Genomic DNA, 27523 nt, shown 5'->3' with positions numbered 1-27523 from the left:
TCCAAAGTGATTTCACTTAGCGCACTGGAACCCAGGTATCCGAAATGGACAGGCATTGTGTTAACTTGCTGCATTACTCAGTTCTCCCCCCTTCCATTGTAAACATTTCTTCTAATGCAGATACAACAACAAAGTGATATATTTCAAGACAAATAGTTCATTGGAGAGTGAGGAAGCAAACGCAGGCGTGTTGAAGTGACCGAGTTATGAGTGAAATAACAGGCATGGAGAGCACTGCCAGTTCAGCAGCTATATAAATGTTCACATCACAGCATGGATATGGAGCATGACACCTTTAAACACAAGCACTGAGAGTTGCTAATCAGCATCTGACTGTAGTGGAATTAATATTGATGGGAAAAGGTTGACAGGGCAGCCTGTAGAAAATTAATGGGCAGGAGAGACAGCTGTTTCATAATTTTTCTAAGTCAAGTTAAATTCTTCACATTAGCAGCAGTTACATTGACACTGGTGTAATGATTTTTTTTTAAAAAGACCATGGCTTTCTGATGCTTTTCCTTTGGCTGATGATGGTTAACACTAGTAGTTTTTTTAAACTGTATTTTTGGCAATGCCATGTTGAGAATCTCAGCATAACATCAGTGCCAAAGATTCAGTATAACGTCAAGATCAGTACAGAATTTCAGCAGGCAATGTTCAGGCACAAGTATAAATGCAGCATTAAAATCAGGCAGGCATTTGAAAAGGAGCCAACAAATAAATTTATGGCAAAGATGGAATTAAGGGGAACATAGCCAGAATGGATAGAGTCATGGTTGAAGGGCAGAAAGCAAAGGATATGGGCAAAAGAAAGGTTCTTGCACTGGAATGAAGTCATGTGCCGTGTTCCACAGGGGCCTGTGTTCAGGTTGCACGTGCTCACCACACATATAAATGATCTGCACTGAGGAATTGAAGGAACAAAGTCAAAATTTGATCCTGACACCAAATTGGGGAGTATGGCAAATTGTGACAAGAACCATGAACGACTACAGGAGGATGCAGATAGATGGTAGATACAGTTCATTGCAGAAAAATGTGAAGTAACACATTCTGGAGGTAAGAACCTGGAAAAGGAATACACCTTAAAGGTAAGATCTTAAATAGAGTAGAGGAGCAGAGGGACCTTGGTGCAGATTCACAGGTTACTAAAGGTGGCAGCGCAAGTAGATATGCCATAAAAAGGAAACAGAATGCAAATAGTATACAAAAAGGAAATGCTAGACTTGTACAAGATCTTAGTTCAACTACAGTTGAGAGGTTTTGTTCTGTTTTTTTTTTAATCCGTTCCGGCATGTGTGCATCGCTGGCAAGGCCAGCATTTATTGCCCATTCCTAATTGCCCTTGAGAAAGTGATGGTGAGCCGCCTTCTTGAACCGCTGCAGTCCATGTGGTGAAGATACTCCCACTGTGCTTTTAGGGAGGGAGTTCCAGGATTTTGACCCAGCAACATTGAAGGAATGGCGATATATTTCCAAGTCAGGATGGTGTGTAACTTGGAGGGGAACTTGCAGGTGATGTATTGCGTACAGTTTTGGGTATGCCATTATAGAAAGGATGTAAAAGCAATGGAAAAGGTGCAGCATAGATGGACTTGGATGGTACCAGGAATTATAATTGTGGAAAGAAACTTAGGAAGCTAGGTCTTTTTTTTATATATACAGGATTTGAGAAGGATACGCAGAGGGAAAATAGAGGCATTTAAGATTACAATGAGTTAAGATAAGATAAATAGTGATAGGTTGTTTCCATTGGTCAGTGAGATGGTAACAAGTGAGCAAAATCTTAAAAATAATCACAAAAAGAATGAAAAGGGAGGCAAAAAAAAATTTACACAGAGGGTAGATAAAACATGTAATTCTCTTCCACAAACCATTGTTGAAATAGAATGCCTGTTATTTTAAAAGGGAATTAGCAAGTTATTTGCTGAAAAGGATTATTAAAAGGAATGCCGAGCAAGCTGGAGAGTGGGATTAAACTAGGTGTCTCATGAAGAAAAACATTGATCCAGATTTCATGGGTCAAATAGTCTAATTCTGTGCTGTAACATTCTATGAAAATCACAAGAGCTGAAGTGGCAGTTAAGTCGAGGACTGGAGACACTATCCCAAAATTGGCAGCAGTCAAAAAAAACTGGTAACATAAAGGATGACCATGCAGAGACAAGTTTAACGGAATTTGGAATTTGGAATTTGCAAAAGAGTGGAGAACATAAACTATAATGATATAATGATAAAGCTACAGCAGAGTGAAGTAGAAGAGGGTGCCATATAATTATTCTGGGTCACTACAGTAATACAGTGAATGGTTTTTGAAAACGTAGTTTCCCCAAAGACTCCCGTACCAGAAAGCAATTTCAGTTGGCTGTAGCAACATTATTGTAAGATGCATTCCTAAAGCCTACAAAATAATGAGATACAGTAAAAGCACAAACATGCTAATGTTCGCATATTTTAATACATTTCTGCCATTTGAAGTAAGATGGGTATTATGTTATTTGGAATATGAAGTACTATTGAGACAAATAGCAAAATCATATTTATGTCTCCATAAATATGAAATAATTAGAAAATTTACAGTTGGTTATTAAAACTTGTAAAAGTACTTCTACAGTACTTACCCCAAAACGTCCAAGTGATGCTTTTACATTGCAGTCTGGGGCATTTTTACAGTACACCATCAAATTCCACACTTCCCTCTTGCAGCAATTGTCTCTAAATATCTTTCAAAAAAGATGCATTTATTAAATATTATTTTGCTAAACTAGAAATACTCATTTTATTTTAAGAGTCTATTTGAGGAAAAAAAGGAACTACAAGAAAGATGCAGCAGTTCGGTCAGCAGCTGAAGGAGAAGGGCTAGTTAATCCTGATTTACTGATGAAGGGTCCATCCAGAGTGGTGACATATTGTTTTCTTCAGATGTTAACTGACAAGCTACACATTTCCAGCAGTTTCTGTTTTATTTTCAGATTTCTGTCATTCATGGTTTTACTTTTTAATCTTCCTCTGCCTTTAAGCTTCACTTTTGCATCTGAAAGCAATGTATGCAATTCTGAAATGGGTTTAATTTGGGTATGTAATAGGTGGAGTTTAAAATAAGATGTCTGTGGGACAGTGATACATTTAAGTGTATATAAAAAAATAACCTGGCCGCTTTGCTTATTCTCCATAAAATAATTGTTACAATACTGAAGTTTGTAGGTTCTTCTGATGGCTCAGTTGGTAAATGAATCATGTCGAGCAGTACTAAGCCATGAGGGTTCCTTCTTCAATCCTGGTGCATGCTGAGCGAGCTGATGCAGCTGGAAGGCAGGGGATGAGGTTGGCTGAGTGTCCCCAGCTCAGGTGGGGAACAAAATAATTGGTAAGGCTTGCTGCTGGCATTATTAACCAGCAACTGTGGGCCCAAGTTTCGAGCCGCGCCGTCCTGACCTGGACGCCCGTTTTTCGCGCCACAAAGTGCGCCTAAAAAAAACTTCGATTCTCCAGCTCCCTGCAGGTTATTTGCCACTCGGCGCAGCGCAGCAAGAGCTGTAGGGGGCGGAGCTAGGTCGCTGCGCTGAAAACAGTGCCGGGACCTCTGCACATGCGCGCTACAGTGGCCGCGCATGTGCAGTAGCTCCAGGTGCCCAAAACTGTGTGGGAGGGGCCGAAGCACGCAGCCCCTAGCCCTGGCCGAATGGCCTCACTGGGGCTGCGTGAATAAGGCTCCTCCCACGCCCAGCTCCTGCTTTCTCCCGACCCGACTTGACACCCGCTTCCCGCCCCCCGCCTTCGGACCGGACCTGACACCAACCCGACTCCAGCTTCCCCCCCCCACCCCTGGACCGGACCCGACCCCGACACCGACCCGACTCCCGCTTCCCCCCCACCCCGCCCCCGGACTCAACCCGACCCAACCCGACTCCCGCTTCCCCGCCCCCGGACCGGACCCAACACCAACCCGACTCCCGCTTCCCCCTGCCCCCTCCCGACTGAACCCAACCTGACCTCCCTCTCCCTCCCTCCCCCCGACCCGAACCGAACCGACCGCCCTCCCACCACCCCCCCGACCCGCGCTCCCCCCCGACCCGACCCAACGCCACCTACCTGTAAATCTGGTGCTGGGGACAGGACCTGCCCGAAGTCTCGGGCCCGGCCGGTTCAGCCTCCCTCCCCCTTCTCCTTCCTCCCCAATCTCCTTTCCCTCCCCAATCTCCTTTCCCCCCCCTATCTCCTTTCCCTCCCCTCCCCCCTTCCCCTTCCCCTTCTCCTCCTCCCTCCCCTTTCCCTCTCTCTGCTCCCCCCTCTCTCCCTCTACCACCCTCCTCGCTGTCAGAAACACAGACAGTGACAGACAGAGAATGAGAGACACACACACACAGACAGATAGAGACACTGACAAAGACACACTGAGGGGGGGGGGGGGGGGGGGGAGCATCCCAGCATGCTGTTGGAGGGCTCCCGGTGCTGCAGTCGGTAAGTAGAAAATGTTTTATTTATTAATTTTTTTTGATTGATTTATTGATGTTTTTATCATTTATTATTGATGTTGGCTCTTTATTTGTAAAACTGAAGTGTTTAATGTTTGTAAACTTCCCTTTAAACCCCCCCACCCCATTCCCTACGCCTGATTTGTAACCTACGCCTGATTTTTTAAAGTGTAGACAAGGTTTTTTCGAGCGTACAAAAATCTTCACTTACTCCATTCTAAGTTAGTTTGGAGTAAGTTTTCACTGACGAAACTTTAAAAACAGGCGTAAGTGGCCGGACACGCCCCCTTTTGAAAAAAAAATTCTGTTCCAAAGTGAAACTGTTCTAACTGACTAGAACTGGAACAAACTAAATGGCGAGAATTCCGATTTCTAAGATAATCCGTTCTACACCAGTTGCTCCTAAAAATTAGGAGCAAATCATGTCGAAACTTGGGCAATTATGTGGATGTGGGATGAGGAGCAGACTGGGCTCAACTGTGATACCTCTCACCTGTTGAATACCCCTCCAACAATTGGATCTAAGTTTTTCAATTGGAGTGTATTCCTACCAAGGCAAGACTTTCACCCGCCAGAGATGCAGCTCTGATCCCAAGTGAAAGTGACATACACAATGTCTAAGGTTGAAAGCAAACTGGAATGTCACTGGAATAATGTTGCTAGCATGATCGAGATGATTTTGTTTGATGAAGCTTTACTTGAGATGCTTTCAGTTTAACAGCATTATAAAGGAGCTATGCAACGTGATCTTCCGTCCTGTCTTCCAATAGGATAAATACTTCTAGCCAACCCAACTGGGATCAGGAACTCACTGCAAGGAACTGCAGAGGCAAACGGTATTCTTCCATTCCTTGGCATGATATACTAATATAAGGACACAATGAGCAGCCAACATATGCAAAATTATTTCAGTAATCTAAACATTTTCTTGAAAGACACAGGGATTCCTGAAAATGCAAGGGAGTGAAATTCCTCTTAACAAAATAAGGGGAATTTTTTTCACTTTTGCTTTTCTTCTTATGTTCATAATTAACAAACTGCTACTCAAATTGTGACAAAGTATAGCATTGACTTGTAGAAATTTTGCAAATGTGATTTCTTCAGAAGATTATAGAGAAAATATAGCACTGCTGTTTTTCATTAAGAGGAATTTCACTGTTCTTTCTCTTTAGCATTGTATCTTTTCATAAAATCTAAAGTATAGATAACTTCATCTTACCCAATTTGCGACAATCCTTTCATGATCAATGGGACAAATGGGAATAGGTTTAGTCTCTCTAGGAAGTATTTTAAAAACAGAAGAAAAGAATTAGATGAAAAAAATTAAAGTAGACAGATTCAATTGTTCGTAACACCAGAAAATATTCTTACAAAGCTTCATATCATACATGGTTCTACTGAATACTCCCCAAAAAATAGGATCCCCTCATATAATGCTTTCCACAACTTAAAGTCACCATTATTAACTGGAATAATAACTCCTACATAATTTAATATAATCATTCTTATTGTGTACCTGCTACATTAAAAATAAAGATCAAAGATCAGAGCTCTTAGGTGGGTCTGCTATTCTGATAAGGGAAAGAAAGGGAAAGAAAGGGAAAGAAAGGGAAAGAAAGGGAAAGAAAGGGAAAGAAAGACGTGCATCATCGAGGAGGAGATTGGAGGGAGGTCTATAAAAGGCCCATCAGTCGGAGCGGCGGGAGTTCATCGGGGAGGAGCCAGCTGGTGCAGGGAGAGAAGGCAAAAAAGTAGAAAGAAATCGAAAGGTGACGTCACAGCCAAGGGGGTAAGTGATTGGCGAGTAGTTTTTATTTTTCTTTTCCTTTATCAGTAGGTAACCTTTATCATTGTTGTTGCCAAATTAAGTTAATCTAGGGGTTAAGTCATGGCAGGAGAGCTCGGACACGTGTCATGCTCCTCCTGTGTCCCTGATGACTACATGTGTGGGAAGTGTACCCTGCTGCAGCTCCTGACAGACCGCATTGCGGCACTGGAGCTGCGGGTGGATTCACTCTGGAGCATCCGCGATGCTGAGGATGCCATGAACAGCATGTTTAGCGAGTTGGTTATACCGCAGGAAAAGGTTACACAGACAGATAGGGAATGGGTGACCAACAGGAAGAGCAGTGGAAGGAAGGTAATGCAGAGGTCCCCTGCGGTCATCCCCCTCCAAAACAGATACATCGTTTTGGATACTGTTAGGGGGATGACTCATCAGGGGAGGGCAGCTGCAGCCAAGTCCATGGCACCGTGGGTGGCTCTGCTGTACAGGAGGGCAGAAAAAAGAGTGGGAGAGCTATAGTGGTAGGGGATTCTATTGTAAGGGGAATAGACAGACGTTTCTGCGGCTGCAATTGAGACTCCAGGATGGTATGTTGCCTCCCTGGTGCAAGGGTCAAAGATGTCTTGGAGCGGCTGCAGGACATTTTGGAGGGGGAGGATGAACAGCCAGTTGTTGTGGTACATATAGGTACCAACGATATAGGTAAAAAATGGAATGAGGTCCTACAAGCTGAATTTAGGGAGCTAGGAGTTAAATTAAAAAGTAGGACCTCAAAAGGTAGTAATCTCAAGATTGCTACCATGATAGTGAGAGTAGGAATCGAAGAATAGCTCAGATGAATACGTGGCTTGAGGAGTGGTGCAGAAGGGAGGGATTCAAATTCCTGGGACATTGGAACCGGTTCTGGGGGAAGTGGGACCAGTGCAAACCGGATGGTCTGCACCTGGGCAGGACCAGAACCAATGTCCTAGGGGGACTGTTTACTAGTACTGTTGGGAGGGGTTAAACTAATATGGCAGGGGGATGCGAAACCTATGCAGGCAGACAGAGGGAAGTAGAAAGGGGGCAGAAGCAAAAGATAGAAAGAAGAAAAGTAAAAGTGGAGGGCAGAGAAACCCAAGGCAAAAATCAAAAAGGATCACATTACAGCAAAATTCTAACAGGGCAAAGTGTGTTAAAAAGACAAGCCTGAAGGCTCTGTGCCTCAAGGCGAGGAGTAGTCATAATAAGGTGGACGAATTAACTGCACAAGCAGCAATTAGTGAATGATATAATTGGCATCACGGAGACATGGCTCCAGGGTGACCAAGGCTGGGAACTCATCATTCAGGAAGGATAGACAGAAACAAAAAGGAGGTGGTGTAGCGTTGCTGGTTAAAGAGGAAATTAACGCAATAGTAAGGAAGGTCATTAGCTAGGGAATCTCTATAGGTGGAGCTGCGGAATACCAAAGGGCAGGAAACGCGAGTGGGAGTTGTGTACAGACCACCAAACAGCAGTAGTGAGGTTGGGGACAGCATCACACAAAAAATTAGGGATGTGTGCAATAAAAGTACAGCAGTTATCATGGGCGACTTTAATCTACATATAGATTGGGCTAACCAAACTGTAGCAATATGGTGGAGGAGGATTTCCTGGAGTGTAATAGAGATGGTTTTCTAGACCAATATGTCGAGGAACCAACTAGAGGGCTGGCCATTCTAGACTGGGTGATGTGTAATGAGAAAGGACTAATTAGCAATCTTGTTGTGCGAGACCCCTTGGGGAAGATGGATCATAATATGATAGAATTCTTTATTAAGATGGAGAGTGACACAGTTAATTCAGAGACTAAGGTACAGAACTTGAGGAAAGGTAACTTCGATGGTATGAGACGTGAATTGGCTAGAATAAACTGGCAAATGATAATTAAAGGGTTGATGGTGGAGAGGCAATGGCAAATATTTAAAGATCACACGGATGAACTTCAACAATTGTACATCCCTGTCTGGAGTAAAAATAAAACAGGGAAGGTGGCTCAACCGTGGCTAACAAGGAAAATTAAGGATAGTGTTAAACCAAGGAAGAGGCATATAAATTGGCCAGAAAAAGCAGGAAACCTGAGGACTGGGAGAAATTTAGAATTCAGCAGAGGAGGACAAAGAGTTTAGTTAGGAGGGGAAAAATAGAGTATGAGAGGAAGCTTGCCGGGAACATAAAAACTGACTGCAAAAGCTTCTATGGATATGTGAAGAGAAAAAGATTAATGATGACAAACGTAGGTCCCTTGCAGTCAGATTCAGGTGAATTTATAACGGAGAACAAAGAAATGGCAGACCAGTTGAACAAATACTTTGGTTCTGTCTTCATGAAGGAAGACATAAATAACCTTCCTGAAATAATAGGGGCCCAAGGGTCTAGTGAGGAGGAACTGAAGGAAATTCTATTAAGCGGGAAATTGTGTTAGGGAAATTGATGGGATTGAAGGCCAATAAATCCCCGGGGCCTGATAGTCTGCATCCCAGAGTACTTAAGGAAGTGGCTCTAGAAATAGTGGATACATTGGTGATCATTTTCCAACAGTCTATCGACTCTGGATCAGTTCATATGGACTGGAGAGTAGCTAATGTAACACCACTATTTAAAAAAGGAGGGAGAGAGAAAACGGGTAATTATAGACCAGTTAGCCTGACATCAATAGTAGGGAAAATGTTGGAATCAATTATTAAAGATTAAATAGCAGCGCATTCGGAAAGCAGTGATAGGATCGGTCCAAGTCAACATGGATTTATGAAAGGGAAATCATACTTGACAAATCTTCTGGAATTTTTTGAGGATGTAACTAGTAGAGTGGACAAGGGAGAACCAGTGGATGTGGTGTATTTGGACTTTCAAAAGGCTTTTGACAAGGTCCCACACAAGAGATTGGTGTGCAAAATTAAAGCACATGGTACTGGGGGTAATGGACTGACATGGATAGAGAACTCGTTGGCAGACAGGAAGCAGAGTCAGGATAAACGGATCCTTTTCAGAATGGCAGGCAGGGGTGCCGCAGGGCTCAGTGTTGAGACCCCAGCTATTTACAATGTACATTAATGATTTAGATGAAGGAATTGAGTGTAATATCTCCAAGTTTGCAGATGACACTAAGCTAGGTGGCGGTGTGAGCTGTGAGGAGGACGCTAAGAGGCTGCAGGGTGACATGGACATGTTAAGTGAGTGGGAAAATGCATGGCACATGCCGTATATGGTGGAAAAATGTGACGTTATCCACTTTGGGGGCAAAAGCACGAAGGCAGAATATTATCTGAATGGCGGCAGATTAGGAAAAGGGGAGATGCAACGAGACCTGGGTGTCATGGTACATCTGTCATTGAAAGTTGGCATGCAGGTACAGCAGGCAGTGAAGAAGGCAAATGGTATGTTGGCTTTTATAGCAGGGGATTTGAGTATAGGAGCAGGGAGGTCTTACTGTAGTTGTACAGGGTCTTAGTGAGGTCTCACCTGGAATATTGTGTTCAGTTTTGGTCTCCTAATCTGAGGAAGGATGTTCTTGCTATTGAGGGAGTGCAGCGAAGGTTCACCAGACTGATTCCCGGGATGGCAGGACTGACATATGAGGAGAGACTGGATCGTCTGGGCCTGTATTCACTGGAGTTTAGAAGGTTGAGAGGGGATTTCATAGAAACATATAAAATTCTGACGGGACTGGACAGGTTAGATGCAGGAAGAATGTTCCCGATGTTGGGGAAGTCCAGAACCAGGGGACACAGTCTATGGATAAGTGGTAAGCCATTTAAAACCAAGATGAGGAGAAACTTCTTCACTCAGAGAGTTGTTAACCTGTGGAATTCCCCACAGCACAGAGAGTTGTTGATGCCAGTTCATTGGATATATTCAAGGGGGAGTTAGATATGGCCCTTATGGCTAAAGGGATCAAGGGGTATGGAGAGAAAGCAGGAAAGGGGTACTGAGGTGAATGATCAGCAATGATCTTATTGAATGGTGGTGCAGGCTCGAAGGGCCGACTGGCCTACCCCTGCACCTATTTTGTATGTTTCTATATGGATGTCTCAAACCGCTTTACAGCCAATGAAGTACTTTTGGAGTGTGGTCACTGTTGTAATGTGGGAAATGTGGCAGCCAATATGCGTACAGTATACTCTACAAACAGCAATGTGATAATGACCAGGTAATCTGATTTTGTTATGTTGATTGAGGGATAAATATTGGCCAGGTAACTCCCCTGCTCTTCTTTGAAATAGTGCCAAGGGATCCTTTACGTCCACCTGAGAGGGCAGACGGGGCCTCGGTTTAACGTCTCATCCGAAAGACAGCACCTCTGACAGGGCAGCACTCCCTCAGCACACACTGGAGTGTCAGCCTAGATTTATGTGCTCAAGTTCCTGGAGTGGGACTTGAACCCACAACCTTCTGACTCAGAGGGGAGTGTGCTACCCACTGAGTCACAGCTGACACATAAGTAACATAACAATGAGAGCTTGATGTCAGCATGATTATTATGTCACTGACCGGGTGCACATAAAGAATTTTGTTTGAGACAATGGGGCAGAAATTGCCCCCTTGATAAGGCCTCTGGCCCCCTGAAAGCGGCGGCCACGGGGCAGCGCGGAATGGTGGCCGACTCTCCGCAGAGGGGCCGCCATTTTCTAAATCGACCGACATCAGGTTTGGTGCAGTATCCGGGGCCGCTCTGCCTGCTTTCCCACTGCACGTGCTGACTCCTTTCTGACTGGCGGGGACCCCCTCGCGAAATTACACCTTTCCAAAATTGCCCCACGGGAGCAGTCCTGCCACAGGTCGGTGCCCCAACAGCTTTGGCTGTCGGTACACACTCTGTAGCATGGCTACCCTTAAAGGGGAGGGCGCTCTGCTGCGGCCGCCATGTTAGCATTTTGGATCGGCTGACTGCCAGGTCGGCCTGACAATTATGCCCCCAGGTTCGGCCGGAGCCACCAACACGCAGCCTGGCCGAAACCCTCACTGGTGGCCCAGTGGACCTAACTTAAAGTATGCAGAGCTCGCAGTGACCCTCCCCTTTAACTAAAGGGGAGAGACGTTGTGACGCGTCCGCACAATGACATCATCAGCACGGTGCTGATGACTGGTCGAAGCGGCAGACTTGCTACAAGGGCACTTCCACCTCGCATCCGATTGGAGCACCGCCCCAAGACATAAAACATTTCAAAGTCCTGAATTTCTCTGGTATTTCCGCTCCATGGACTGGGCTGGAGAAAAACTTTACAATCTGGTAGTTTGGGTCGGGGCTCAATTTCAGCACCAATGTCTTACGTTGGAGGAAGGAACAAAATAATAAAATATATATCCGTGAATTACCTGCACCAAAACTTTGTAGGGCTAAGAAGCAGAGATGCAGTTTGTGATATGGCAAGGTCTATTAAGAGCAGGCCGAGTGAATGAGTGAGAGGAGGCCTGGTGAATGGGGGTCCTTATGGTCGAGGCAGTGCTGGTGGCAAGATGATTGGGAAAATAGAAGGATTTGAGGGAATGAGGCGACAGGCTGCATTAGAACTTATCTCCATTTTTCTACGTTGCCTGGATTTGCTGTGGACAATGAAGCTACAAACTGTAATTATGGCTGAAAGGGAGATTACTTTTTTTTTCTTTACGATCTAATTGGCTCTTTTTAACAGTAAATACACTAAAGCAACCAGAGAACTGGGACATGAGTCTGTTGAGGCCACAGACACAAGAATATATTTAAATATAAACTTCTGATTTTCAGTGCTGGACCCAATTAAACCTGGTAATTAGCTGAAAAATAAATTACAAATTTAGGATTAAAGCTAATAAAACCCCAAAAACATCAACTACTGCTACAGTTCTTGTGTGAAGCAAACAAGTGCTGTACATGTTTGGCTCAGGCACCTCTTCACCTTCTCTGCATAGCAGCAATCGGTATCCAGGTATTGTGCATCTTCAGGCCCTGTGTCACATACAGACCGTTCAATGAAGTTCCATGGGACAAGTGCTGAAGATGCAAATAATGATGCACACCAACAACCTTTAGCATGTTACAGTATTGTATTTGTTCATTCCAAAAGTATTTTGATAATTTCAAACAATTTTTTCTAATTACCAACATTGTTTAATTCTTGAAAAAAAACAAGTATCTACTTACTGATTTCACCTGATTTTTTAACCTGAATTCAGGAAAAAATAAAGGCCTATACTTATATTTCTAATTTAAGAGTATAACTTCAGTTAATATCCCTCATGGAGCCTGGTAAGAGGTAAAGGCCTAGAAATTCAGGACAATTGTGTCTCCCGTTAGTGTCTCCTGGGGGCGCTAACAGAGCACAAATGACTTTTTGACTGGGCGAGGCACCACTAACGACTCCCGCTAAATTCGGCAGGAGGTTAGTGGCAGTGGTAACCCGTAGCGCCCCGCTCCGCTGGCAATGATGACGTCATCACCGTGCGCAGCACCCCATTAGTGCCCCGGACCCGAAATTGGGTATTGCCTCGTGAAGCTGGGCTGGGCGATGACAGCAATAGCTCCAGGGGATGCGTACAGGGCGGCCGGACGCTCACGGGGCGCAAGTTAAAGGAGAGGTGTGCTTTTAAAAAAAACTCCTCTGATTTTTTGGTGTGCCCCGTTGGCACTTTGAACGTGGGGTCCGTGCCGCAATCGATCAGTCCAGCACTCTGCTTGAGTGCCGGATTGTTGGCATGGCACCACTGCTCCAGGTGGTCCAGGTAGAACCCTTTCGTTGTTGCACAGTATACAGCTTGGGCCCTTCTCTTTAAGGGAAGAGCCCCTCCTACGCGACAGCTCTACATGACAGCGCTACGTGGCCCTGTGCATAGCACCGCACCTCGCTCCCTACGCGTCCGCCCCGCTACCGCCCCAGAAAGGAAGTGGAGCATGTTATTTTGCGCTCCACTTTCTTTCGGGGATGGTAACCCCGATTTCTCATGAGAGGCAAGAATTCTGTGCCTGGTACAAAATCTCACGTTTGGCGCAAAGTCTCGCGTCTCACGACTGCCCCCTACCCAATTTTTCCCTGAAAGTTTTTATTTCATATTAGTGTAAGTTTAACAGAGTAAAGATTCTTTTTCAATCTCATTGGAGATCATTTTGGGGAATAGTTCTGGAACTTGTTGATTCAAGGACTTGTGGTTTGGATTTGATCTTCTAAAGTGAATGCACTCATCTGAGAATACTTTGTGCTGCTTCTGACATCAATGTAGTGTTTTTTTTACAGCACTGATAATGAAATGAGAAATTCACATTCTGTACTAAAACATTGACTGATTTCTCAACTAAAGCAATGGAATGTAAGGATATTTGGGCCACCGTGAAGGCTGAGAAATCGCTTTGGGTTTGCTACTAGAATTTTACTACACCTTGGCTGAATTTCGAAGCATTTGTAAACTGAAGTTGAACAGATTTTCTAGTTTGGTTCAGCTTTCTGAATCCTATTTAAAAAGTGTAAAATAATTAGCTCTGTCATCCAAAGTCAGAAATCTTCACTAATCACCAAATTTCCTTTGTGAATAAACGTGAATGGATTTCATCGCTCACCATCTCCTTCCTCTTTCTTCTGTAGGTGACTACATCGTAGCACCAAAACACAATGGAATTCCAGTTCCATTCTGCTACTCTGCTGAGTTGCAAATCTCAATCAGGTTACTTGACGTAATGCAAAACAGAGGCCAGGCGATTCTAGCAGCAGGGTAGGGGGGAGTATAATTGGGAGGAAGAGACATCCGGTCATTCTCGCATGCCTCTTAATGACCAATTTAACAGCAGCATTGGTGGAGACCTGCTTACCATTTACACTGCAAGCCCTAAAGAGACCAGAATGAAAAAAATGGGGGATCGGAAGACATCCCCTCCTCTCTAAATGAAAAGCAGTACCGTGCTGACTACAAGCCAAATACGTGAGGGACAATTCAATTTAACAGATGGTTATAATTGTTTATTTAAGTAAATATGTACATGAAATCAGGTTAATTGCAGCTCCAATTGCACTAGCAATGTGCAAATTAAGATTTAACAACTTTGAAAGTGAATAATAAAAATTAATACTTACATTAATTCCGCAATGCAATTTTCACAAAATCGGTGTCCACATCCAGTCTGGTAAGGATTGCAAAGAACGAATGAACAAGTGACACATTTGTACCTATCTTCTAATGGTTCAACAAACTGAAGATTTAATCCAGCCTGATAAGGGTCAAATCCTAAAGAGAGTGATGTGCTGGAACTTTCTTGACGAACGAACACACTAAATCTAACACCTGGGTTTTCTTCGGAGGCCATCAGAGTTTTGTTGCTCGACAAATCTAAAGATTGTTTAAAAAGTTATTGTTAGTTGAAGTTAAACACAACCTGTATTTGATTAACCAACTGTTGAGTTATGCAATTGGAGGTTTCTTGATGGTATTCATATAAAATGCTGTTTTTATTCTCATGAACTAGAGGTATTAATTATGGCAGAGAATAAATATGGCATTTAACACCACCCCATCGAGGAGCCTCTATTTATACTTCTATACTTATATCATGAGAATTTTTGTTCTTCAATTTCAGATTTACTATTTACAGACCACGGGGATAAATCTCCAGAAAGGGGACTGGGAGAAATTTAGAACTCAGCAGAGGAGGACAAAGGGTTTGATTAGGGCAGGGAAAATGGAGTACGAGAAGAAACTTGCAGGGAACATTAAGACGGATTGCAAAAGTTTCTATAGATATGTAAAGAGAAAAAGGTTAGTAAAGACAAACGTAGGTCCCCTGCAGTCAGAATCAGGGGAAGTCATAACGGGGAACAAAGAAATGGCAGACCAATTGAACAAGTACTTTGGTTCGGTATTCACTGAGGAGGACACAAACAACCTTCCGGATATAAAAGGGGTCGGAGGGTCTAGTAAGGAGGAGGAACTGAGGGAAATCCTTATTAGTCGGGAAATTGTGTTGGGGAAATTGATGGGATTGAAGGCCGATAAATCCCCAGGGCCTGATGGACTGCATCCCAGAGTATTTAAGGAGGTGGCCTTGGAAATAGTGGATGCATTGACAGTCATTTTCCAACATTCCATTGACTCTGGATCAGTTCCTATGGAGTGGAGGGTAGCCAATGTAACCCCACTTTTAAAAAAGGAGGGAGAGAGAAAACAGGGAATTACAGACCGGTCAGCCTGACATCGGTAGTGGGTAAAATGATGGAATCAATTATTAAGGATGTCATAGCAGTGCATTTGGAAAGAGGTAATATGATAGGTCCAAGTCAGCATGGATTTGTGAAAGGGAAATCTTGCTTGACAAATCTTCTGGAATTTTTTGAGGATGTTTCCAGTAGAGTGGACAAGGGAGAACCAGTTGATGTGGTATATTTGGACTTTCAGAAGGCTTTCGACAAGGTCCCACACAAGAGATTAATGTGCAAAGTTAAAGCACATGGGATTGGGGGTAGTGTGCTGACATGGATTGAGAACTGGTTGTCCGACAGGAAGCAAAGAGTAGGAGTAAATGGGGACTTTTCAGAATGGCAGGCAGTGACTAGTGGGGTACCGCAAGGTTCTGTGCTGGGGCCCCAGCTGTTTACACTGTACATTAATGATTTAGACGAGGGGATTAAATGTAGTATCTCCAAATTTGCGGATGACACTAAGTTGGGTGGCAGTGTGAGCTACGAGGAGGATGCTATGAGGCTGCAGAGCGACTTGGATAGGTTAGGTGAGTGGGCAAATGCATGGCAGATGAAGTATAATGTGGATAAATGTGAGGTTATCCACTTTGGTGGTAAAAACAGAGAGACAGACTATTATCTGAATGGTGACAGATTAGGAAAAGGGGAGGTGCAAAGAGACCTGGGTGTCATGGTACATCAGTCATTGAGGGTTGGCATGCAGGTACAGCAGGCGGTTAAGAAAGCAAATGGCATGTTGGCCTTCATAGCGAGGGGATTTGAGTACAAGGGCAGGGAGGTGTTGCTACAATTGTACAGGGCCTTGGTGAGGCCACACCTGGAGTATTGTGTACAGTTTTGGTCTCCTAACCTGAGGAAGGACATTCTTGCTATTGAGGGAGTGCAGCAAAGGTTCACCAGACTGATTCCCGGGATGGCGGGACTGACCTATCAAGAAAGACTGGATCAACTGGGCTTGTATTCACTGGAGTTCAGAAGAATGAGAGGGGACCTCATAGAAACGTTTAAAATTCTGACGGGGTTAGACAGGTTAGATGCAGGAAGAATGTTCCCAATGTTGGGGAAGTCCAGAACCAGGGGACACAGTCTAAGGATAAGGGGAAGCCATTTAGGACCGAGATGAGGAGGAATTTCTTCACCCAGAGAGTGGTGAACCTGTGGAATTCTCTACCACAGAAAGTTGTTGAGGCCAATTCACTAAATATTCAAAAAGGAGTTAGATGAAGTCCTTACTACTAGGGGGATCAAGGGGTATGGCGAGAAAGCAGGAAGGGGGTACTGAAGTTGCATGTTCAGCCATGAACTCATTGAATGGCGGTGCAGGCTAGAAGGGCCGAATGGCCTACTCCTGCACCTATTTTCTATGTTTCTATGTTTCTAGAATGGTCGGACGTATGTTGACCAGAATTCCCCTAATGGCTCAGTAAACTCATCCGGTGAGTAACTAAGGCATACAAATCAGCAAGGTCCTTAGTTGAAGCTACAGTCTGTACAGAGTTTGATTGATCTCAGTCGGGCCATTACAATTGGTTTCATTGGTCCTGGGTTAGGGAGGAGAACATTTCCCAGTGTAGCCGCACTTCGCCGGGAATTTCCCAAGAGCTGCTCCCGCTCCACTGACTTAATTTCACTGGCAGCTCATTGAAGAATGCTTCAGCTGTACAATGCCTGCTCCCCTGCATTAACAGTAAGTTCCACATCTTTCCCAGTCCTTACAACCTCAAATGAACTGCATCCACCCAAAACCTAACATTGATCTTCATGTTAACCATAATTGAAGGGTCACCAGCTACTACAGGAACACTCACTGCACAAAAAATGTCAAAAAGGATTATAATTAAAATGCCTAATTCTAATTCTGATGCAAACCCATAGTGCCTGTTTTAAGTGGTCTCTCTCCTTACCTAGCTCCGACGAGGTGTGTTCCCCCAGTGGCTCCAGCATGACAACTGAAAGGCTAACAAGAAGTCAACAGCTTCAAGAGGCAGGAGTAGAACCACTTTGTGTTTAATGGCAGACACACACCATAGAATGGTTAGAGCTTTTTATTTTTTCAATAATTCTGTTGATTTCAAAGCAGTAGCTCTGATACAGAACAACAAATGGTCTAAGAAATTATAATGGGATAGAGGAGGTGGTTTGAACAATCGTCCTTAGCTGGTGAATCCATGCCAATAGCCAAATATATTTTTCAGTTCTGTATTTTCCAGTGCTTCCGTTTTACATTTTTGCATTGTAAGTGCTGAACACATTGTGGTTTCCCCCTATTGATACAACTTAAAGGGACAAAAAAAGGCACAAATTAAAAGAACTATTCAAGGGTCCAAATCTCAGCACATTGGAGTCCATTTTAGCATTCTACTTAATTTTATGGTATACCTCACAATAAATATGCACACCATTAATAATTACTTACATTGTCCTTTTTATGCTCATTAAATCCCCTGGGCACCCTAGCTGCTCATTGCTGCTACTTTATTGCTGGCCTTTTTTACAAGAGGATTTGAGTACAAGAGTAAAGATGTCTTACTGCAATTATATAGGGCCCTGGTGAGACCGCACCCAGATTATACTTGCCATAGAGGGAGTGCAACAAAGGTTCACCAGACTGATTCCTGGGATGGGGGGATTGTCCTAGGAGGAGAGATTGCGTAGACTAGGCTTATATTCTCTAGAGTTTAGAAAAATGAGAGGTGATCTCATTGAAACATACAAAATTCTTAGGGCTTGAAAGGGTAGATGCAGGGAAGATGTTTCCCTGGGCTGGGGAGTCTAGAACCAGAAGTCACAGTCTCAGAATAAGGGGTTAGTTATTTAAGACTGAGATGAAGGTGGTGAATCTTCGTAATTCTCTACTCCAGAGGGCTGTGGAGCCTCAGTCTTTGAGTATATTCAAGACAGAGATCGATAGGGTTTCGAATATTAAGGGAATCAAGGGATATGGGGATAGTGCAGGAAAAATTAGTTGAGGTAGAAGATCAGCCATGATCTTATTGAATGGCGGAGCAGGCTCGAGGGACTGAATGGTCTACTCCTGCTCCGAATTCTTATGTTCTTATATTCTTATGAACTCTACCTACTGAAAATTTACAATCCCTATTACAAAGAGCTGTTTCATTAGCCATACTAAAGATCAACAGCATTAGAAATCAGTGATGTCTAAAATATATATGGTTATGTGGTTGAAACCGTGACACGAAAAATGCCATTTAAACTCTGATGTTCAAATTGCAGACGGAAAGTCTCTTCGGATCAGAGAAATGCTTAGAAATGTTAATGTTCTGGTTTCCTATGGAGGGCATAGTTCTTTGTACTGCATATAATCTCCCTATTGCTAAGTGATTATCTGTTGTTTATAAGTTAAGACTTCAACCTTGTTTATGTATCTTTAAGAAAATTTGTTATAGAAAGACTTAGAGTAGATGGAAGTTGTGAGAGTTAACTTAAACAAGTTGCTACCTCATAAAGGAGATAATGATGCTGAAGTGAGCAGTTTTCTAGTTTGGCCTCATGGTATCAAAGGAGAAAATAGGGATGAGAGAGATGAAACAATTCCCACAGGAAGAAACCCTGAGTTAGTATAAACAAAGAATGACATGTGGCCAAAATCGTAAGACATCTTTAGGGCGGGCTTTGTTTCAAGAATCGAGACAAAGAACTAGAAGCCTTATTACATATTAAGGTTTTGAGGAAACTTCTGTAGGTTAAAAGGTCTCGTCAATATCCCATGTCAGGCCCACACCTAAAAAGAGAATAAAAGTAGCCTGTTCATGGTTGTACTCAGTGTGAGGAGAGTGAAACAGAAGTTGAGCTGGTTGAACATTCTTTGAGTGATCCCATACTTCAGAAGCTCTAGGCAGAGAAATAGACTGCAAGCCAGAGAGCTGCTCACATCCAACAAATTGGCGACCACGGCAGGACTGTAAAAAGGGTTATTGTGGAGAAACGAGTTGGAGGTGTACTTGGTCTACAATGTCATCAGGTGCCAGGTGGGGTGATTGGGTCAGAAACCTCGTAAGGGGGTGTGTTTCTTCACGGAAACCAAAAACAAAATAACGGGTAATCATTGTAGAGATAAAATAATGAGCAGTCTCTCGGAGGTTATCGGTGTCGTCCAAGAGAACAGATGTAGATACTCCAAGTGCTTGGATGAGATAATATCCCAAGTGAATGAGAAAAAGACTAAACTTAAAGAAGCCAAATAGAAACTGGCTTACACAACCCACTTCTGTGCGAAGCGTGGAGACTTGAGAAACAAACAGGAGAAGCATAGAGAGCAGGAGATAAAGAGAAGCAAAGATATAAGGTGCATGCTAACCCGTCTGAGAACTCAGCAAAGGAAAGATAAAAACAAGGATTTAGATAATAAGTTGCTGAGTTGAGAATTTAAAAGAAAGAAAATAAAACCAATATGGAAACTTCAGCTTTTTTGCTGAGAAAGATAAAACATAAGATTTGTTGACTGAAAGGGACCTTAAAAGAAATGCTGGAATTTCAGTTTGTGTGAAAGTCTGTCTTTTTCTGTGTTGAGAGGGAAGAGCTGATTAATTAACAAACTTAACAGCATACAAAGGGTTAAAGTGTGTGGTTTGATTTTAAATCAATTCGAATTGTTACAAAGCATTGCTTTCTTAATTTGGTTACTGAAAGTTTTCTTGAAATTATAAATTGTGAAAAACCCGACTTACATTGTGATCACGGTGAAATTCAGGTTATTTTTAATTATGTGAGTTTCTAGTTCCGTAAAAGAGATTCTCACATTTTAAAAAAAGATTGGCGGTATTTGAATTGGAATTTTAAGACATTGAAGGTGATTCTCCATGTTAAATATTTTGGTTGTACTGGAAAATTTTGGGTTTGGAAACCTTTTTAAAAGAAATGATACTAACAAATTTAGAAACAATCTAAAATGCTGTTTTCTCTGATGAGAGACAAAAAGTGCTCAAGATGGGGAGTCAAGATAAGATATAGAAATTACCTTGTAAATGAATTGCGAGCACTTGTGCCTCTAATGTTTAAAACACCATGTGAACTATCAAGCTTGGCAATCGCTTGTTTCTAAAATTGGAATTAATAAAGATGAATTGTTAAAAATAAATTGATATGAGTTGCTGTTTCAAGCACTTGAGAAGGGAAAATCTAACTGAAGTTTAAAAGGATAATTTTTCATTAAAAGAAACTGGTTGATAACAATCTAGGTGGTCCTACTAATTGCTATGTATCAAGAGCAAAAGTTTGTGGGGAAATAAAATTGAACATTGATAAACCTGTCTTTGTGACAATACTGCTGTTTGGATTTGTGATAAGTTTGAAATAATAAAATGGACTCGGGCACAATAAAGTTGGTTATAAAGAATTTTTTTTTTTAAATCTTAACTTTTAATATTGTAATTTGGACAGTTAGGTTACTCCAAAGCTCATGGATGTGAATAGTAATTAATGGGATGCCAACTTAAGATGCAAGATAGAAACAGGAAAATTACACCACCAAATAGGAATTTTTCTAACATTCTAGTGAAAGTCAGGAAAGTGTAGTTAAGAATAGTGAATTGATTACTTTCTCTTGGAAACATTTTTGCCCTTGTCTATGAACTATTTAAGAAAGTTACATTGATAACCTGGCCACTACCCGAGATATGCAGTGGAAGCTGAGCAAAAATCTCCAGACAATCTTTTGATAAGATCACTTGGAAGCCCAAGTTGGCTTGTATTGGATATTGAGATACCAGTGTAAATGTGCAGATATGATTTGTTACGTATGAAGTAACTATCATGTGGAAATGCATGGTGAATTTGCACTGAAGAATGGGTCTTCGACATGTTTAGTTACTCGACAACAGCAAAACATGAAATGTTTAATGTGGCTCAGGAGTGAGGTAATTTTTAAAGCATTGACACATACTTAATCGAGAAACTATCTAATTAATAAATCAGGGGAGAGTTAAATGTTCATCCCTCTGACAGCTGTATTTAAGTAAAAAAAGGATTAAAATTTAAGTATAAAACGATATAGAATTTAGATTGGGACAATTGAAGGCTAGGGAGTAATAAATTTAGTAAGAATTATCCACAATGAATAAATACAAGTGAAAGAGATCTGGAGAATCTTTTAGGTCCATGACTTGATGTTAAATTTCAGCTTTCTTTACAATGTTCTTTTTCGTTGTCTGCATCATTTTTGCTTGAAATTAATGTACTTAGTTGACGTGCTAGTGAATGTAAGACTGAATTATAACTTTAACTGTAATTATGTTTTGTAGGTAGCCAAGCGTTTGAAAAGCCAGTACGAATTCAGTATGAGGATTTTGGTGGTGCCCCTTCTATCATGTTTTACGGGTCTAACAGAATCCATCTCAAAACCTATGTTCAAGTGAAACTGACAGTAAATACTTAAGTATAAGCTACACAATTTTGTGGCACAATTGGTACAACATTCACACTGGTGGGATATTGGGTTTAATATATCAGCACATCCTTAGGTTCGAATTATTTCACATGCTCTGGTAGTTTTCTAACTTGTAATGATAGTGTATTTGTTACATGTACTCCATGTAGCAAGACTTTGATGCATAAGCAAATGTTTATGACTAACCAGCACTAAAAAAAATGTAATTAACTGAACACACTGAAAAAGAGAAGATCCAAAGAAACGTAGAGACCACCCAAGGTGGGGTAAGATTAGGAAGGAAATACAAGAAACAGAGGATACCCCAGGCAGGACAGAATTGGAACACTGGAACAGTGAATTGAATTTGAGAAAGGGGTCAGAGGTTGCTTCACCCCTTCAAAGGAATCGACATTAAGAAGGAGAGAAATCTTCATTTCGGAGTCTTCCTTATTGAAATTTAGAGATGGCACGATGGATGCGAAACCGAAAATGAGAGATCGAAAAAGAGTTTTCTCTCTCTCAAGGAGAGGAATGTGTTAGAAATCAGGGATGTATATGGTTATGCGATTGAAACAGTGACGCGCAAAAAATTCGATTTAAACTCTGATGTTCGAATTGCAGACAGAAAGTCTCCAGATCAGAGAAATGCTTAGAAATGCCAAGGTTTCCTACGGAGGGTATATTTCCTTGTACTTATTACAATCTCCTTGTTGCTAAGTGATTATCTGTTGTTTTTAAGTTAACATTTGAACCTTGTTTATGTATCTTTAAAACAGTTTGTTATAGAAAGACTTAGAATCGATGGAAGTTGTGAGAGTTAACATAAACAAGTTGCTACGTCGTAAAGGAGATAATGACGCTGAAGTGAGCAGTTTTCTGGTTTGGCCTCATGGAATCAAAGGAAGGAATAGAGACGAGATGAAACAATTCCCACAGGAAGAAACCCTGGGTTAGTGAAAACAGAGAATGTCATGTGGCCAAAATCGTAAGACATCTTTAAGGCAGGCTTTGTTTCAAGAATCGAGACAAAGAACTAGAAACCTTATTGGATATTAAGGATTTAGGAAACCCTCTATAGGTCAAAACATCTTGTCAATATCCCATGTCAGACCCCACCCCTAAAAAGGGAAGAAAAATAGCATGGTCAAAGTTGTACTCACAAACGGTGTGAGGGGAGAGTGAAACAGAAGTTGAGCTGGTCGAATACTCTTCGAATGATCTCATGCTTTACTGAAGGAAGCTCTAGACAGAGAAAGAGACTGCAAGCCAGAGAACTGCCCACGTGCGCCAGCCGTTTGTCTGATCAGAATCAACTTTCTGTTACGGTGGTATGTTTTTGCTGTATAACTAGTTCTATTCCGTCTTAAACTATGATTAAACACAATATACCTACTAGATTGGTTTACAGTCGATCCTGATTATTAAAGTGACCAAAGATAACCTTAAACATGGCTATTTTCAACAAACAGAACTGTGTGGAAAACCAGATTAATTATGATGAAATAAAAGCAGAAAATGAGAGAAAGCCTCAGCAGGTCTGTCAGCATCCAAAAGAAAAATGGCAGGTTTAATTTTGGAAGAAGATCCTTCATCAGGGCATCTTTATCTTTACCAGTTAGGCTGACAACCAGAATAAAGAATTAAATAGCTATGTCAAATAGATCAGGAAGGTTTCTAGTTCTATTCCCGATCTGTGCTGGCAGCTGATTTCAGCCAGCATGGCGGTAGAGGTACAACAATTCACCTCATTGCTGCGGGTCAGGGAGGGGATATTCAACCAGGAAATCCCACTCCTGATAGCTGCCCAGTAAAGCCCTAGTAGAAGTTTGCAGTGGTTGTCAGATGAGCACAGGGTTAAAATCACCAGTGACAGATGCTCCCAGTGTTGAAATAGTCTCATCATCAAAGGTTCACACATGAATAATGGATTGTTGGGCAAGATGCTGGTGGGCACACAGAACCTGTGGAACTGGACCCAACAAGGAGTCAACAGCTTCAAGAGGGGAGGAGAGAAATTTGGCAAGAAAAATAAAAGGAAACATTTAAGAGAAACGCATTGTGTGATAACCATCTCGATTTCACAACCTGTGCATTGCCAGGAACATCTGACTAATTTCAACCAGGTAACTGATAAATCTTTAGAAAAGTCCCACATTCACACTTATGCTCAACATCACATACTGAAACTCAAACCAATTAGTTCAAACAGGTATTTTCACATCACTGTAACTCTACAAACTTCGTACTGATTATTTTAGGCCACTTTTTAAAATTCTAATGATTAATTCTTAAAATAAAACAATATGATATTGGTAGTTTATTTATCAAGTAATTTTTAAGATCAAGAAAATAAACTCGGAGCCAATCATCATGTCAATAAATTAATTGTTAAACTTGTGGAGAAAGGGCAATTGCTTCTGTTTTTAGTGTTTTCAACAAATCCTAGAAATTAGTCATTTGATTTCTTTCAGTCATTTTTCGCTGGAAGGTGTGTAGAAGTAACTAAGATGGTAATAACTAAGGGTGCAGTTATACTACTGTGTTTGTGTGATGAGATGCAAAAAGAGATATCATAACTCAATAGTCAGGTCTCAATCTGATTTTTGAGTGCACCCAAGCAAATAGAGAAATAGAGAGAGACTCTCTCCAGATCATCTCACTTTGGTCTGAATCGCATTGCAGCCAGTAAATACCAGTCTCAGATCAACAGTTAAAGTGTAACTGCAGCCTAAGAGACTTGTAGATGAGACTAAAGAAATTAAGCCAGTCTGATTAAATACTGCAAGGTTAATCAACAAGTTTTGAGTTGATTAAAAAAATCTAATGAAAACCCTAGATTGATTGTTGTCTTCTACTGTACCAACAAATAAACCATGGTCACCAACTTCACATTAAATAGTTTGCTGTATGCAAGAAGACAGTAAAACATCAATAGGGTGAAATATCATCAAACATCACAAGAACATAGCTCAAGTGGATTATCACTATCATCTCAAGGTTCCTGTATTGCAACACACTGCAGGCATTGTAATTTTGTGTAACATATTCAAACGTAACTTCTATGGTTATAATTCTTTGCTTCACGCTTGCCAACAGGGGTATTCTGAATAGCCGCATTGGTGGTCAGCTCTTGTAGTTATCATGTGAACAAAAGTGGTGTTTTACAGTGTGATTTGTACAGTAATATCAGGATTTATTTCACTGCATGGTAAAATGGAACATCACAACTTGTAGGTTACACGTAAATGATTTCAATATCACAGTAGTGGATCATATCAAAGTGACCTATTCAACATATTTTAAAGAAGGGAATAACTATGAATGATAATTATTTATCTAGAGCACACCTCCAAGATTATTTAAGATCTAGTTTTTAAAATGTATTTGACAGTGTTCATCTACATAGTGTTCATCTACATTTATGCAGGGTGTAGTGAGACAGATGGTGACAGGATTTATCTATCAGTGTTTTAAGGGCAAAATGTGGAAGGAAAGATCAGCACTATGGGCGGTGGGGGTGAAGTTGTGATGGCAAAGGTTAATCTAGCCCCAGGGAAAGTGCTTCAGACTATAAACATGAATTGTTCCCTGTAAATGTATGGCATGTCAACAATCTCAAAGTACCATTGTACACAAGCACTGTATATATAACTGCAAAATATGTATATGTAAATTTATTTCCATTAAAATAGTGGACAAAAGATTTTCAAACCAATGTATTGAGCAGCATAATTTCATTGCAATAGATTCCATTGTCGTTCTCTAATAGATTATAGTACAGAAAATATTGGCTGACAGTCCAAGAGTATTGCCAAAGTGACAATAGCCACAATGGATCTGATCTCAATTCTGTTTTGTAACCATATATACTAAATACATGTTCACCATCACTATTAATGTACAATGACAACAGTAACATTTTAGTCAGTTGGTGCAGAATTTGAAACCATTGCTTCTCTATCAAAAATCAGCATTATTGACACCGCACTAAGCTTAACTATATCTAGTGATATCCAACAGCTATGTTTGTTTCTGCCTTACATCCTGCCAGGAAATAGTTTAAGCTAATTTAAAAGATATACAGTGCATGGACCTCCCTATAAAATGTGTCTAAATTTGTTCAGAAGTTCCCTCAAGGTCCATTTCCTCAATGTTACATCATGTTCCAAAGCCAATAAGATTCGCTGATCCATCAGTTGAAGTTCTTACTAGAAACATGATAAGAGTGCTGTGGGATTAACAGGGAGATTTCGGGTTGGATAAGGAACTGGCTGTATTTTCATAGACAAATGGTTATTATTAACGGTAGTTAGACAAACTGGTTAATAGTGGAGCCCTGTAGGGATCCATGCTAAGGCTGATGCTCTACACCATCTTTATCAATGATCTGAATGAAGACGTCAGGGGACCTATACGCAATTTTGTAGATGATACAAACATTTGTGTGGTTGGTTGGAGTTTAGATGAGAAAAATAGGTTACAGGCAGAACTAGATGCAATGGGGGAATGGGCCCATGTTTGCCAAATGTCATTTAATATAGATAAGTGTAGTGTTGTGTGTGTGTTTAGGGATAATGGAAAGAATGTGCACACCGTGCAGGGTTGTGTGCTTAAGGATGTTGAGTGGAAAAAAGATTGAGGTGTTATAGGGTACATGAATCTCCAAAGCATCGCAACCAGTGCCGTGAGGCTATTGCAAAAGCAATAGAAGGTTGGAATGTATAGCCAGGTCAAATCAAAAAATATTATAATGTCTTTGTTCATGTCCTTGGTTAAGCCTCATTTAGAATACTGTGTCCAATTTTGGTCCCCTAACATGGGTGATATGGAGCCCCTAGAAAAGGTAGTAGGCTTAGTAGAAGGCCCTTATAGTCACACAATAGGCTTTTAGAGCTGGGGCTATTTACTCTAGAAAAGCGTAGATTTCAAAGAGATTTAATTGAGGTCTTTAAAATAATGAAAGGATTATATTTGGTCCATGTAGAAAGGCTATTTGAGTTTGATAGGTTAGGGAAGACAAAGGGACTTGAATATATTTTAGGTTAGATGTCAGAAAATACTTCTTTTCACAGAGAGTCAATGACCTATGAAACAAGTGAATGTGGATTTGCTGCTCTCGTCCGTCAATGACACTTCATGTGCCCAGGTCTTAAACAAGTTACCCTCGCTATTCGAACCGGGTATCGGGAAGCTCCAAGCAGCAAAAGTGCAGATCCATTTGATTCCGGGGGCATGACCCACCCATCACAAGGCGAGAGCGGTACCGTACATGATGAGAGAGGGTGGAGATCGAACTGGACCAGCTGCAACGAGAGGGCATCATTTCGCTGATCGAATTCAACGAGTGGGCCAGTCCGATTGTTCTAGTCCTCAAGGAAGACAGCACCGTCAGAATCTATGGTGATTACAAAGTAACTATCAATCGTTTCTCCCTGCAGGATCAATACCCGCTACCAAAGACAGACGACCTATTTGCGACGCTGGCGGGAGGAAAAACGTTCACGAAGCTGGACTTGACCTCGACCTACATGACGCAGGAGCTGGAGGAATCATCGAAGGGCCTCAGCTGCATCAACATGCACAATAGTCTCTTCATTTACTACAGATGCCCGTTTGAGATTTGATCAGTCACGGCGATATTCCAGAGGAACATGGAAAGCTTGCTGAAGTCGGTCCCGTGCACCGTGGTCTTCCA

At 41.7% G+C, this 27523-nt stretch overlaps 1 protein-coding gene across 3 annotated transcripts in view; it reads right to left on the bottom strand.

Annotated features, from left to right (window-relative positions):
- LOC139272625 (TNF receptor-associated factor 5-like) overlaps positions 1-27523 on the bottom strand; it is a 111002-nt gene that overhangs the window by 46463 nt on the left and 37016 nt on the right. Inside the window, exons 2-4 of one of the 3 annotated variants that reach the window (XM_070888702.1) lie at positions 14322-14574; positions 5695-5752; positions 2622-2723 (exon numbers count right to left, since the gene is read on the bottom strand). In XM_070888702.1, the coding sequence (XP_070744803.1) occupies positions 2622-2723; positions 5695-5752; positions 14322-14551 (390 nt within the window). In that variant the 5' untranslated portion in view covers positions 14552-14574. Of the gene's footprint in view, positions 1-2621; positions 2724-5694; positions 5753-12158; positions 12208-14321; positions 14575-27523 lie in introns of those variants that run through there. The other 2 variants (XM_070888704.1, XM_070888703.1) reach the window with 2 other exon arrangements.

This window comes from Pristiophorus japonicus, chromosome 9 (genome assembly GCF_044704955.1).
Source record: "Pristiophorus japonicus isolate sPriJap1 chromosome 9, sPriJap1.hap1, whole genome shotgun sequence".
NCBI lineage: Eukaryota > Metazoa > Chordata > Chondrichthyes > Pristiophoridae > Pristiophorus > Pristiophorus japonicus.
The sequence above is the reverse complement of the archived record's forward strand: the minus strand, read 5'-3'. Positions and strand labels throughout refer to the sequence as shown.